The 12,648-nt window shown below is 45.4% G+C and overlaps 3 protein-coding genes across 4 annotated transcripts; all 3 read right to left on the bottom strand.

The window, feature by feature from the left end:
- Positions 1–207: 207 nt before the first annotated feature.
- On the bottom strand, positions 208–3,164 carry p2ry8 (P2Y receptor family member 8). The gene is made up of 3 exons (XM_029136005.3): positions 2,260–3,164; positions 1,336–1,631; positions 208–1,228 (listed from the first exon to the last, which is right to left on the bottom strand). The coding sequence occupies exons 2-3, from the start codon at positions 1,620–1,622 to the stop codon at positions 484–486; spliced, it is 1,032 nt and encodes a 343-aa protein (XP_028991838.1). The 5' UTR covers positions 1,623–1,631; positions 2,260–3,164; the 3' UTR covers positions 208–483.
- Positions 3,165–3,309: 145 nt separating this feature from the next.
- upf3a (UPF3A regulator of nonsense mediated mRNA decay) lies at positions 3,310–6,627 on the bottom strand. Of its 2 annotated transcripts, none has more exons than XM_029136004.3 (10): positions 6,440–6,627; positions 5,840–5,946; positions 5,632–5,738; positions 5,359–5,457; positions 5,152–5,262; positions 5,000–5,055; positions 4,762–4,920; positions 4,554–4,687; positions 4,174–4,462; positions 3,310–4,050 (listed from the first exon to the last, which is right to left on the bottom strand). In XM_029136004.3, the coding sequence occupies exons 1-10, from the start codon at positions 6,575–6,577 to the stop codon at positions 3,862–3,864; spliced, it is 1,389 nt and encodes a 462-aa protein (XP_028991837.1). In that variant the 5' UTR covers positions 6,578–6,627; the 3' UTR covers positions 3,310–3,861. The 2 variants fall into 2 exon arrangements, with proteins under 2 accessions (XP_028991837.1, XP_028991836.1); XM_029136003.3 differs by having other exon boundaries at positions 4,162–4,462.
- A 521-nt stretch (positions 6,628–7,148) lies between these two features.
- Positions 7,149–12,565, bottom strand: cdc16 (cell division cycle 16 homolog (S. cerevisiae)). The gene is made up of 18 exons (XM_029137485.3): positions 12,256–12,565; positions 12,044–12,098; positions 11,724–11,821; positions 11,601–11,639; positions 11,329–11,469; positions 10,818–10,977; positions 10,621–10,715; positions 10,169–10,302; positions 9,977–10,056; positions 9,809–9,858; positions 9,652–9,725; positions 9,440–9,565; positions 8,903–9,055; positions 8,742–8,805; positions 8,565–8,626; positions 8,260–8,395; positions 8,073–8,163; positions 7,149–7,953 (listed from the first exon to the last, which is right to left on the bottom strand). The coding sequence occupies exons 1-18, from the start codon at positions 12,301–12,303 to the stop codon at positions 7,700–7,702; spliced, it is 1,860 nt and encodes a 619-aa protein (XP_028993318.1). The 5' UTR covers positions 12,304–12,565; the 3' UTR covers positions 7,149–7,699.
- Between the last annotated feature and the right edge of the window lie 83 nt (positions 12,566–12,648).

Here is a 12,648-nt window from a genome sequence, read left to right on the forward strand (position 1 = left end):
GGGAGGAAGTACAGCAAGAAAACCGCTACAACTGAACATTAAATAATGTAGTAAGGGTGTGAAGATTAGTGTGTTGATAATAAGACGGAAACACAAGTAAAGTAACTGTCAATGATAATAATTAGATGAGACAACAACTACTACTACTACTACTACTAATAATAATAATAATAATAATAATAATAATAATAATGGCACCCGCTTCAATTTCACATTTACTGCGTTTAATAAGTGAAACACAGTACAGGAGAAGTAGTGAATTTGTAAAAAAAGGGAAACATAAACATATAGACATTTAAGAAAATTGCTTTTTACATACATAGAAAAGTACACAAACATATAAAAAAGATCATTTATAGATACATGAGCAAGAGATGAAATATGCACTTGTATGTGTAGATGCTACATAGTAATGCCTTTTTCAGAGTGAACTGCAGCAGCTTGAGCTCATTTATTAACGTGTTACTGTTTTCTTCGGGGGCCTCAGACTTCGCTGTTCTCTCTCTCCTGACCTTCGTAACCGCAGTGTGCCGTGTACTGGCTCTCTTTGTGCTCCAGCTTCACGGAGTCGATGCTGCTCAGGCTGTGGATATTCGACAACCTTAAGACCTGTCTCAGCTTCTGCCTGAAGTCCTTCGACGCGAAATAGTAAATGAAAGGGTCGAGGCAGCTGTTGAGGCAGCTGAGGCACAGGGACAGTTTGTAGGCCATGTACAGAGACTTATCATAGAAGAGCCTGAGCACGGCGTGCGCCAGCAGCAGGATGTTATTGGGCGCGAAGCACAGCGTGAAGACCAGGAGCACGACGAAGGCCAGACGCGTCGCCCTGCGCTTCTTGTCCGTGCGCTCTTTGCCCAGCTGGCCGATGACGCGCACGTAGCAGAACGTGGTGACGCAGAAGGGGAAGAGGAAGAGGACGAACACCAGCGCGAAGAGGAAGGCCGCCCAGGCCGCCATGGACGGCAGCATGCTCCACTTCAGCACGTCGAAGCACGTGGTGATGCCGAGCTCGGGCACGCGGAAGGTGAGGTCGGTGGTCATCAGCGGGTGCAGCACGCTCAGCACCAGGCCCCACATGGCGAAGCAGCTGATCACGGCGATGGACCGCTTCTCCCGCGTCTCCCTGAACAGCATGGGCTTGACGATGCCCAGGTAGCGGTCGATGCCGATGGCCGTCATGGTCAGGATGGAGCAGTACATGTTGGTGTAGAAGACGAGCGTCAGGGAACTGCGGGCGGAGACACACGAGGGGTTTGGGCGCGTCTGAGCTGGACAGGAAGCAATCCAGCGCTCGACAACCACAACCACAACCACAACAACAACAACAAGCGGTACCTGCACATCCCGGGGCCCATTCCCCAGTCGTACCCGCGCAGCTGGTAGGCGATCTGGAAGGGCAGGGCCAGGCCCAGGGCCAGGTCGGTGAAGGTGAGGTTGATCATGAAGATGATGGAGGGCGTCTTGGGCGAGGTGCGGAACAGCAGCAGCCACATGGAGAGGCCGTTGCCCAGCAGGTTGACGACGGCGACCGCCGCGTAGATGAGGGAGACGACCACGCTGGTGTCGGCGTTCTGGAACAGCGCCAGGGTGGCGTTGTCCAACCCGCTGGAGTTGCCCGTCATGATGGTGGCCTGGGTGCGAGAGGAGCGGGGGTTTGAGGAACAAAAAGCCCCAGCGCGACAAATCAGCTTTCACACGTTCACACGTTGAGAACACTTTCAGGTTCTCAACGTGTGAAACGCCGCTCCTTTCATTTCAGGAGCGCGGTTGTGTTTACGTGTCGGGTGGAGCGGTCGCACAGGAAGGAGACACGTCTGTCGACTGTCGTGGCGGGGGGTCCGCGTGCGGCCGGGCCGCGCGAAGCCCGTCGGGTTCTGCTCAGTGCGGCTCCGAGCGGCGCCGGAGTTTCCCTTTTTGTGTGTTTGTTGTTCCTCTGTCACGAGAGCTGATGATTCTGTTCTTTCACTCTGAGATCCGACACCAACTGACACTAAGCTGCTATTGTTCTTGGTTCCAGATACAGCTATATATTATACATATTATATAATATATGATTTCCTCAACACAAATAAACTGATGAAATTTGTTAACTTTTTTCTGTTCAACGTTTTTCTGTCATTGAAACACGTGTAATATCACAAGCATTGACTAACATGAATACATGAGCAGAATAGAAAACAGGATAAAAGATGAGAAGCCACACGTGCTGCAGCCGTTGGTCGCACATGCGTCTGGAGGAAGTTAAAGCTCAGGGCTCACCTACAGAAGCGCGGAGGCAGCGTGGCAGGTGCCGAGTGCCCGTTCCAGAGAGAAGCAGAGATGTTTGTCTTCGGAGGAAGTGTGGGTTCGGCTTCAAACTTTGACACACAGAACGGAAATGGATCATGTGACCGGCTCGCGCTCCCACTGCAGAAGCGGCTTCCGTCTCGATCCAAGCGACGCTCGCACGGGCTCAGCCTCCCTCGGCCCGGCCCGGGTCCCCCCTCACCGCGGGGGGCGCTGAGCAGCACAAGCTGGCCGGGGGTGGAGCGGGTCCCTGGGGGTCTCCTCGGGTCTCGGCGATCAGAGGCCGCTGGTTTCGGTTCTGCTCGTCATCATTTGCATCAGTGCTGTGATTTAAACCGTGTCAGAGCGAGGAGCCGACGGCCATAACGTGCTTTCCACTGAGCTCTTTGTTGATGCGCTCTCCCGCACGGTGGCTTCCTGTTGACGAGCTGGTTGCCGTGGGAACCGGCTCACCTAATAACGCTCGAGATGAAATCGACTTGGTGCTTTTGATCAGCCGCCCCTATTAGCGCCGCGGAAACCCCACCTGCTGCGGCCCAGACGATCAGACGGAGCCGAGCGCCGGTGCTGCCGGGCGGCGCCGCGTTGCCTCACCCCAACTGTCACAACCACTGCAGTCAAACGGCGCTACAAGCGCTGTGTGTCACATCCTGCCTCAGCCTGGCGCTTCCCGTTGCAGGTGCACCGGCCGATGGGCAGGAGCCTGCAGAGCGTTCGGCAGCAGAGGCACTTTCACAAGAGGAAACCATCGGAGGCCGTTGGGGACCCGTCCTGGAGCTAGCAGCTAAAGGAGCCGATTATCAGGGTCCCACAGGGCATGGTTCACGCCACCTCCACGGAAAACACAGCTGTGGTGTCAGTTGTGTTGGCACGTTGAACTCACATCCTCCAGGACGCGTAAAGACAGGAAGTCATTCACGGTGCAGCTTCAACCGTTCAGCTCAAGCGAGAGACGCGCCTGTTGGGGGTCAGAGTGTCCTCAGCTGGAGGGGATTCATTAGTAAACTGAACATAAACACAAGCTTTTAAACAGACAAACCACGGTACTTTATTTCACTGTGTGGCTTCTACGCTCACATTTGATACACGGAATTGATAGAAACAGCTTAGAAATGAATTGTTTTCACTTATATGTTTCACATTTTACAGTGGGGCATTTTATTCTGTCGGGAGTCAACGCGTTATAGAAATGTAGACAACGTGTTCTTCCTGGCTCATGTACAACATTCTGCTCACAAAAGACCTTGTCTCATGGTAAAAGAGAAAGTCTAATAAATAAATAAGAACAAACAGGCTGATGTAGTGACTTCCTTTCCTTTCACACAAAAAACACATCATTTCTGTTATTAAAGTTTTCCACAGCCATTCTGTTCATATGTTATAGACAACTGTACATATAGTTCATCTTATATGTGATGGATAGTCTCCTACGGGACCCATCGAGCCAACGGACTTGTGTTATAAAGGCGTGACGACGGTAACACACAACGAGCGGAAGAACGTGCACGTGAACGGAGCGTCTCTGAGGAATCGACCTGATTCGCCGGCGTCATTCAATCACAGCATCCTCGGCCCTCACGGCTCATCGTTGCCTTTGTCGAAGGCCTTGTCGAGCGCCGTTGCCATGGCGACCGCCTCGTAGGCGCGATCGGCCGCCGGCTCCGGCGAGTGGCCGGCGGGCGCGCAGTCGAAGCCTTTGCCCGTCGAGCCCACGCGCTTGCGGTTGCGGGCGCCCGGCTGGTAGAGCTGCATGGCCGGTCGGTCCTGCGGGGACACGCGTGACGTCAACACACCGAAGGCACGGGCGCGTTGCATGGCAGCCACGTGCCTCGGGGGTCATCACCCCCCCCCCCCCCCTCCCCATCTCGTGCTCACCTTCTCGCTCACCTTGTTTCGGAGGCGTTCCTTCCTACTGCCCAGATCCTCCCTGTCCTCCTTCCCCAGCTTGTCCCCGCTGTCGGGGCAGTAGGAGTAGCCATGATGGTGCCCCTCTTTCTTGGCTCGGTCCTGACAGTAACCTTTCCCCCACTTGGTTTCCTCTTTGCGACGCATGAACTTGTCGAACTCGTAGTGGTGCCGCTGGCGCTTCCTGTCCTCCTCTTTGCCGCGGTGGTCTTTGTCTCTCTGCCTGCGGCCGTGCTGCTCGCGCTGCTCCTTGTCGCTCTCAGGCTGACCTCTAGTGGACAGACGTGAGATTGCAGGCACGCTCTCCAGTAGCGGGGGGCTCGTTATTTGTGTGTATGCGGTGTGTTTGTACCACTGCTCACTTTTCTTTGGGCTCCTTCGACTTCATTTGTCCTCCCGTCTTCTCCCATTTCCCTCTGTCTGTCTCTCCAACGTCACCTTTGTCCTTCATTCGGTCTGAATCCACGTCATCATCTCTGTCGTTCTTCCTAAGGAGCTGAATATGGATCATACAGGACACATGTAATAAGTAATTGCTTGCTACTCATTAAAATGGTAAAGTGGAGCTACCTTGATTTTAATGTCTTTATCAGACAGCTTCTTCTGCTTCTCTGCGTCTTTCCGTTTGCGTCTCTCTTCCTCGCGGCGCTTTCTCTTCTCCTCCTCCCGTTGCCTTTTCTTTTCAAGTTCTCTTCTTCGTCGCTCCTCCCTCTTCTCCTCCCTTATTCTCTGTATGAGAAAATGCGACAAATAAATGTTTGTGGATATTTTTTAAAAACACTTTATAAATATTTTCTGTCTTTTTCACCTGTTTCTCAATTTTTTTGTTCTTGATGTACTCCAGCAGTGGTGTTGTACGCTTGGCTGAAGAAAAACAATCTCAGGTAAATACCCCACAAATATTCATCACATCTGAAGCTCATGCTTGACAGAAAAACAACATTCTGTGCATGCGCCTACCTATGAGCTCTCTGGTCTTAGCTTCTATTTCTCCCAGCAGAGTCTCTGGATTTGCCATAGACTTCTCCTCATCACAGGAGTAATTTTCCAAGAATCGTTTATATTCCGGGTCTAAAAGGTTTATGACCAGAATTCAGTAAGCTATAACTACATGTGTTTGCTCATTAAACTTTCTTGAACAATAACTGCACAACTCTTCAAGTTTACCTTCTTCAATGCTCCCAGCTTTTGCATCCTTCTTCTTAAGCTTCTTCTTGGAAATCTTTTGGAAAGGAGCGAACTCTACGACTGCACAATATTCTTGACCTGAGATAATATTAAAATATGGAGGCTCATCATTTAAAAGCCCACAGCAATAGCTAAAGCTAACATTCAACCTGGGGCCGTGAACCAAACACCTTTCATTTGCATTTATTATATCTGAATAAATTGTGCCAAATTGTGCAACAGGCTGGCAATGAAAACTAATTTAAAACATACCTTTGTTGTCAATGAAGACATATCCATCAAATCGGTCTCTAAAGAGCAGGATGTCTTCAGGGTTCTTAAAATTGATGTAAGCTCTAGAGAACAGGTGAGGGTAGAGACTGTGGAGGGAGGAAATAAGAAAGGAAAAAGTCATAATGTCCAATAAAAAAGAAAATGAATCGACAGGATTTTACATCAGACTGTTTACGGATTATTAAACCTTTGGTCTGCTGGGAAGAACTCAAAATAGTCGTAGGAAGGCAGTGGACTCAGCTGTTCTTCTAACTGGTCTTTGGACAGGTTTGGGGGAAGTCTTCTAATTACTACCTGTAAAAACACATTTACACTCATTTACGATTAGTTCGTATTAGAGTATGAGCTTACTCAGAATGATGGACCAGCTTACTTCAGCACACCCAAAAAGAGTTGAAGAATTGAAAATATGAGTTGTTTGTCATCAAGCAAGAGATTATGAATTAATCCGGACAGATCAATTCATTAAAACTAAATTAGAATTAACGAATGATCGTTTTTTAACAATGTATAAGAGCAGGTTCTGCAAACAAACTTCTGTGAGTAATCCAGGAAAGAATCCTTCAGTAGAAGAAAACCACAGATCCCATTGCATGTTCCACAGCAACTGGCTGTTTAACACAATGCTAAGATCTCTACCTGTAAATGGAAGCGTTTAAACGTGAAAGAGCATCAGAAGGAAATGACAACGCAGCTGAGGCCACTGTCGCTGTCCGCGGTGCTGAAATCCTCCATGTCTATTTCGCTTAGTAAACAATGCGCCACGGCGCTCACGCTCGGCTCCTACCTTCGTAAAAACCTCCTTCTTCTCTTCTTTCTGCTTGGGGTTACCAGTGGCGTTCTCCGCCTCTCTCGGAACGTCCCTGAATTGGATCTCGACGCTTTTATCTTTGGCCACGGTCATTTGGTCCTTTTCAGACCTCATTTCTCTCCATCTCCCTCTCCGAGACTGTTAAGTCACCGTATGCTCGCGAGAACAGTAATATCGCGAGAGTAATGGGACGGGACTTTGATGTCAAGTCCTGGCAGTAGATTCCTTATGAAACGTGTGTATTATTACTAAGTTTAATTGTCTTAGCCACATAATCGATAATCTATAGAGTAATAAGTATTTAAAAAGTGATAACATTTCAAAGCAAACGCTAATTTTGCTGGAAAACAAATATGTCTGAATAACATGTCAGTAATTACTGCCAAATAAAATGTATTTGTGTCATATGCCAAGGGTGATGCCCAGCCCTCAACTTTTACTTTGAATTCCATGTCTACTTCCTGTCACTCAAAACCTGCCACCAGTAGAGGACTTACACCTCTGTATGAGTGTGAATGTAGATACTATGACATCAGTTTTAGTACTACTAGTAAAAGTCACTAAAATGACTTTTCAAAACCGCAGATTTCACAAACCAAACTATAACAATCTTGGCTGGTAAACCGTGCAATAATCAGGTTAACTTAACACCATGCGTTGCCACGCTCTTCATTTTGACACAACATAAGATAAACATAACACATTTTATTTGAACTAAGAAATGGTTTAGCATTTTGCTGGCTCTTTATTCAAGGTGAAAGTCCACAGGTTGAACCACACGCTGAGTCCTGCCACAGGCAGCAATTAAATGACTATTTAGGACTTTTGTTGAGATGCGAGGTGCGTGGCTGTGTTTGCGTTCTTCAATCAGGCGTCAGAGGATCACATGTTCCAGTGTTTCCAGACTTAACCCGAGGTTCGATGCTAAGCCAGGTACTCAAACCATCCAACAAAGGCACGTGTTTTTACCCTTTAAAGTGCAATTTTGCGGAATTAGTGACGTACAGCATTTGCCGTATACAAATTTACTCATGTTCATTATGTTCACTATCTGATGTTGCATGTTTTATCACTTGCAGAGACAACCATATATAATGCACAAAACAGGGAATCCACAGAAAACCTTTGGTGGAGGACAGGTGCCAGAGTTTTGGTTTGAATGTTGTCCTTGGGCTTGGATGTGTGTATCTATGACAACCTGGATTTACAACAGTTCCACCTCCTGGCAGCATGAGATCACGTGCTGGTGTCTGACAAGGTGTCCAACATCACGTCACTCTCGTACATATCACACTCGAGGGTTAAAGAGAGTCGAAGCGGTGTCTCTAGCATCATCTTGTCCTGATTTGACAATGGCGTTTCCAAGGATGTGATGCTGGTGTCTTCCAGCCTTGGTGTTGCTAGCAGCTCACCAGACTCTGCTGGGTTCAGCATCTTCATCAGTGCTGGGGTGTTCAAGGTGCCTCGAACCTTGTCATCGATGTCTGTGCCTTAGTGGGGGTGGGGGTGTGGGGGGGGGGGGGGGGCATTTTATTATTTTTATAAATCTTATAAATCAATTTTTATAAATCAGCTACTTAAACAGCTGCAAAGCCATGTCATACTGTACCTATATAGGCATCTGTGTCCCCAATGTACATCTCAATACAGTGGCCGAGCATGGTCACAGAGAAAGTGTCATCCCTTTTCAGCCCAAGTGCCTGCCACAAAAAGAAAAGTTACAAATTCTTATTAAACCAAACAAAAAACTGTTTTCTGCACTTGCATGTGGAATAATTGAAAAAAAAGGTCTTTACTGTATGAAAGTAGTCGATAGCACTCTCAAAGTCTCCCATGAGACTGTGCACATATCCTATGGCGGCGTAGGTGGAAGGGTGCTGAGGGATTAACACCAGTGCTTGACGGTGGTATTCCAGAGCCTGGTCGTACTTTCTATGGAAACAAATAGCAGAATATATAAAGTTAATATCAGTGACAAGAGGTTACTCAAAGACAACCATAAAAGCCATGTTGTCATATAGAAAAAGGCAGTGCTAGTGTTTGCTACTCTGCAACTCTGATTCCAATGAAGATAATTCACTGTAAATTGTCTCATACTTACTTTAGTTTCCGACAGACATGACCCAAGTTGTTTAGCAAAGGCTCCCATTTGTCCACAGTCACCTTAAGATTGAAAAGGAAAGTTGAATTAGTTTATGCTAAGCATTTGTTTGTTTGAGGCGTGTTATGAAACCTGTACAATAGGAAGTTTTTTTCAGTTAAATTAATCAGCTGTTACCTCATTTCCTATGGCTTTAATCTTCTCCATTGCATCAAGAAACAGCCTCTCTGCAGTCTTCCAGCTGAAACAGGGAAAAATAAATATCACGATGAATTTGCTGTAGCTTTGTCTAACTAGAGGCCAAAGTGTTAGTGTATGTATGTGGCTTCATGACTCACTCTCCATTTTGAAATGCAACCACTGCCACCTCGTGTATGACAAATGGGTCCTCTGGAGCGATACTAAGAGCCTGGCTAAAGAAACGTTCTGCTAGCTTGGAGTTGTTGGTCAGACCGTACTCCAGGCCGATGTACAGCATGGGTAAATGACACCTGAAAGACATGGGATAGAAAATATTGGGACCAAAAATAATCCTTTTATTTGGTCAATTCATATAGATTCTGGTAGATCAAGAATAAAAGTATTAAACTGCTTTTTCTCTTTGCATGCTACCATTCAATGTAAGTGCAGTATTGAATAAATAATTAATCTGTCAAACACAATTTGTTTAATAATAGCAGTGCCAGTAAGAGCTTAACTGTCTGACTGAGCAGAACGTCCTTCTCAACATTAATAGAATGCGTTTAGAGGACTTTAATTAAGAGAGACCAGTTTTTATCAACTGAACTTGATGATACAAGTAAATATTTTCTCAGAAACCTTGGTTTTGGCAGCTTTATTAAAGCACATTGAGATAAGATGAGAGCCTTGCCTACCCTTTCATCAGCTGGGCAGCAGTGAAGTAGGCAGCCATGGCTTGGTCATGTTCACTTTCTACTGCAAATGAATGACCATAGGCAATCCATGCAGGACCATACGTCCTCTCAAGTGTGGTGGCTTTGCTGTGGACGATAAACAGACAAAGGTGTAACTTAACCCAAATAAATGGAAATAGAATTTTTCCTTTGCTTTACATGTAAACACTTACCTAAGGTATCGTCGAGCATGTTCGTTTTTGTGACCAACCATGAGGTAATAGCAGCCAACAGCAAACCACGATACCTGGTAAAGCAATTTTAACACAAGTTTATAAGCAAGTATGACAATTTAATCACAAGGAAAGTGATGTAAATTTAAACACTTACTGGGTTGTTCGGATATAAGTCAACAAGTTTATGTGAGAGGTAAAACAACTCTGCAAAAAAAAAAAAAAAAGTAAAATGTAAATGTGTATAATAAAGTAATAAGAAAAATTAACAAAAAGAACCACAATATTTATGCCATCTATCTATCTATGATTTTTTTCTTTTTACCATTTGCTTTCCCAAGCTCCACCAGAGTTCCTATATGCACTGGTAAACAGTTCGCATGGAAGGGGTCCTTAACCATCACCCTGAAATAGAGATTTACAGTAAATGACCCTGTAGTATTTGTAAAATGTTGTTGTTTGATCAAATGAAGACAGGAAAATGATCATCACACTGAGAAAAAGTAAAGGCACTTGCATTGATGTGAGTTTGTAGCACATCTTGAAATCACAGTTATAATAATGCCTCTCAGCAAGAGACACCACCACATCCAAATTGTCCTGAAGACCGTTGACCATCTCTGGCACCACCAAGTCACTGGGCTTGTTATACTGCAGTAGAAAAGAGATAGGTAAACTATGAGTGTTGTGTGTCTCTGTAAGTGAATAAAATGTACATATTATAAAACAGGTCTAGTGTATGTAGGATTGACGACAAAATAATCTACAGGGGTGTTCCAATTCTCTCTTCCCCAGAGCCTGCTGATTGCCTTGATCAAGTCAATCAGCAGCTAGATAAGTCAACTCACACAACTTTGAGGTGATGAGCAGGGAGAGTTGGAAAACCAGCAGGGACACCGGCCATCAAGGTCCACAGTTTAACACCCCTGACCAAAATCATGCAAAAAAACAAATATAGAGCCATCTTACCTTCTTTAACTTGTTCTCAAAAAGAAAATGTAACAGTTCCTCCTCCTCTTCAGTGCACTGCTGACCCAGAGGGAGTGAGTCAAGAAAATCCTTCTCTATTAACAAACAACACATTTTTCAAGTTATTAATTTTTAAAAACTGACATTTGTAGACAACAAAAAGATCAGTCCACATCATTGACACAAAGCAGCCTCACCTTCCTGCGCAGTCAGCATGTGGTGGGACGTTAAAAGGTCAAAGGCTTCAAAGCAGTACACATCAAGTTTCAAGGCCTCTTTGTAGCTGGAGGTGGCCAGAGGTCTGTTATCCATGGCATCATAAATTTTACCACGCAGGAGGCAGATAGAGCTGCTGATCTGAAAATTTAATAATGGCAAAACAAAAAAGGAGGGCAGCTGTCAGAATGTGCCCATTACACAACTAAAGCTTCAACAGAGGTTCATGTGATAATGAGCAAAATGCGATACAATAAAGCCATAACATGCAACATAAAGTACTGTAGTCTATACCAATAATGTCTTTGTACAACCTGTGCTTGGTGTGTGTGTGTGGGGGGGGGGTATGTAGTAAATCCTGCTATTTAATGTCTGAAGGACTGGGACTATATATAAAAACTCAGCGGTGATTACAATAGCTTTGAGAATTTGGATGTATTCCTTTTAAAATCAAGACTACAAAACAATCCTTAATAATGTGATTAGTCTTACAGAGGCAGGAGACATGTCCCACTCCTTAGCTGACTCTGGTGTCCCACTGTCCTCTTTTGTGCTCCTGCCTAGTAGCTTCCTACTTGCTGGGTCTTCCGCATCCAGAATATCCAAGGCCTGCTGAAACTCTTTGGCAGCATACTAAAAAAACAAAACAAAACAAAACAAAAATCATACACGTACAATTCCTGACAGGCTTCTCTAGCTCTTTATTATCATGTAGGAAGGGACTTGTGAGAATTTATGCTGTGGATGTCTTATAGGTAACTCACATGGCACCTAGCGGCAAGGTACTGACAAGCACCATACATCTGAGAGAGAGAAAAGACGAAAATTATAACGGAAACCTTTATGGTTTTGCTTGCATCGGCGTCGCAGGTTTAAATTGTAGTTACCTTGTCAAGTTTTCGTGAGCGGAGGGCATGAGATGCTCTGTGGTACTGTGAGGTCAAATAAAGGCACTGAGCGAGCCAGTAAATATCCTGGGGGTCCTCTGAATGGCAAACAACGACGGACTGTTAGCATCGTTCATCTCGTAACTGTTCGCGAAGCTAAAGTTGGTTTCAGTTAACAAGGAAGTTTACTTTCAGTTATGACTGAATAGCAATAAACTTGCCGAACACGAGCACTGTCAGATAACGCTCATTAAGACCATCTCATCTGACATTAGCGCTGCAACTTTCGTGTTAGCCATCACTGATCTGAAGCGACTCACCATGGGAGAGGGACGCTATCTTGTCGGCCCAGAACAGAGCACTCTGATATTGTTGCTGCGAACACAACATAACGGACACGTTATCGTTCTGAATATGAGCTTACGCTGTGACTGGGTGTCAGCGGTACGTTATTCACAAGTCTACTGCAAGGGTTCTACACAAGCTAGCATTAGCTAGCAACATATAAAGTCAAACAACTCGCAATTCGTACCTGGTCAATGTACTGCCGGACCCGCTTCCGAAGTCTGTCGAGATTCATTTTGCTTGTTTTAAAACTTTGCTGTCTGATTCTCAAAAGCGAGTCATTCTTGGAGACAAATCAAAAACTGTGTCAAACATACAGGTAGTCCGTGTTAGCTTTGCTAACTGCGTATAATCAAACCCGCGGCTTCTTTCTGCAGCGGATGTTTTGTTAAATTGTACCGTAGAGAAACATGTGGAGGAAGAAACGTTCCACATGACGCGAGTGTCACTTCAGCCCCTTTAGCTTTTAAATAGAAACAATTCTCTCAAAGATTGTGTCTTTTTTGTTAATCAAATTTGTCATTTGTAATTTGATTGTGAATATTAGGTAGCATCAATCATTCAGCCTAATAAACAGTAA

The sequence above is a fragment of the Betta splendens genome, chromosome 21, assembly GCF_900634795.4.
Source record: "Betta splendens chromosome 21, fBetSpl5.4, whole genome shotgun sequence".
NCBI classification, from domain to species: Eukaryota; Metazoa; Chordata; class Actinopteri; order Anabantiformes; family Osphronemidae; genus Betta; species Betta splendens.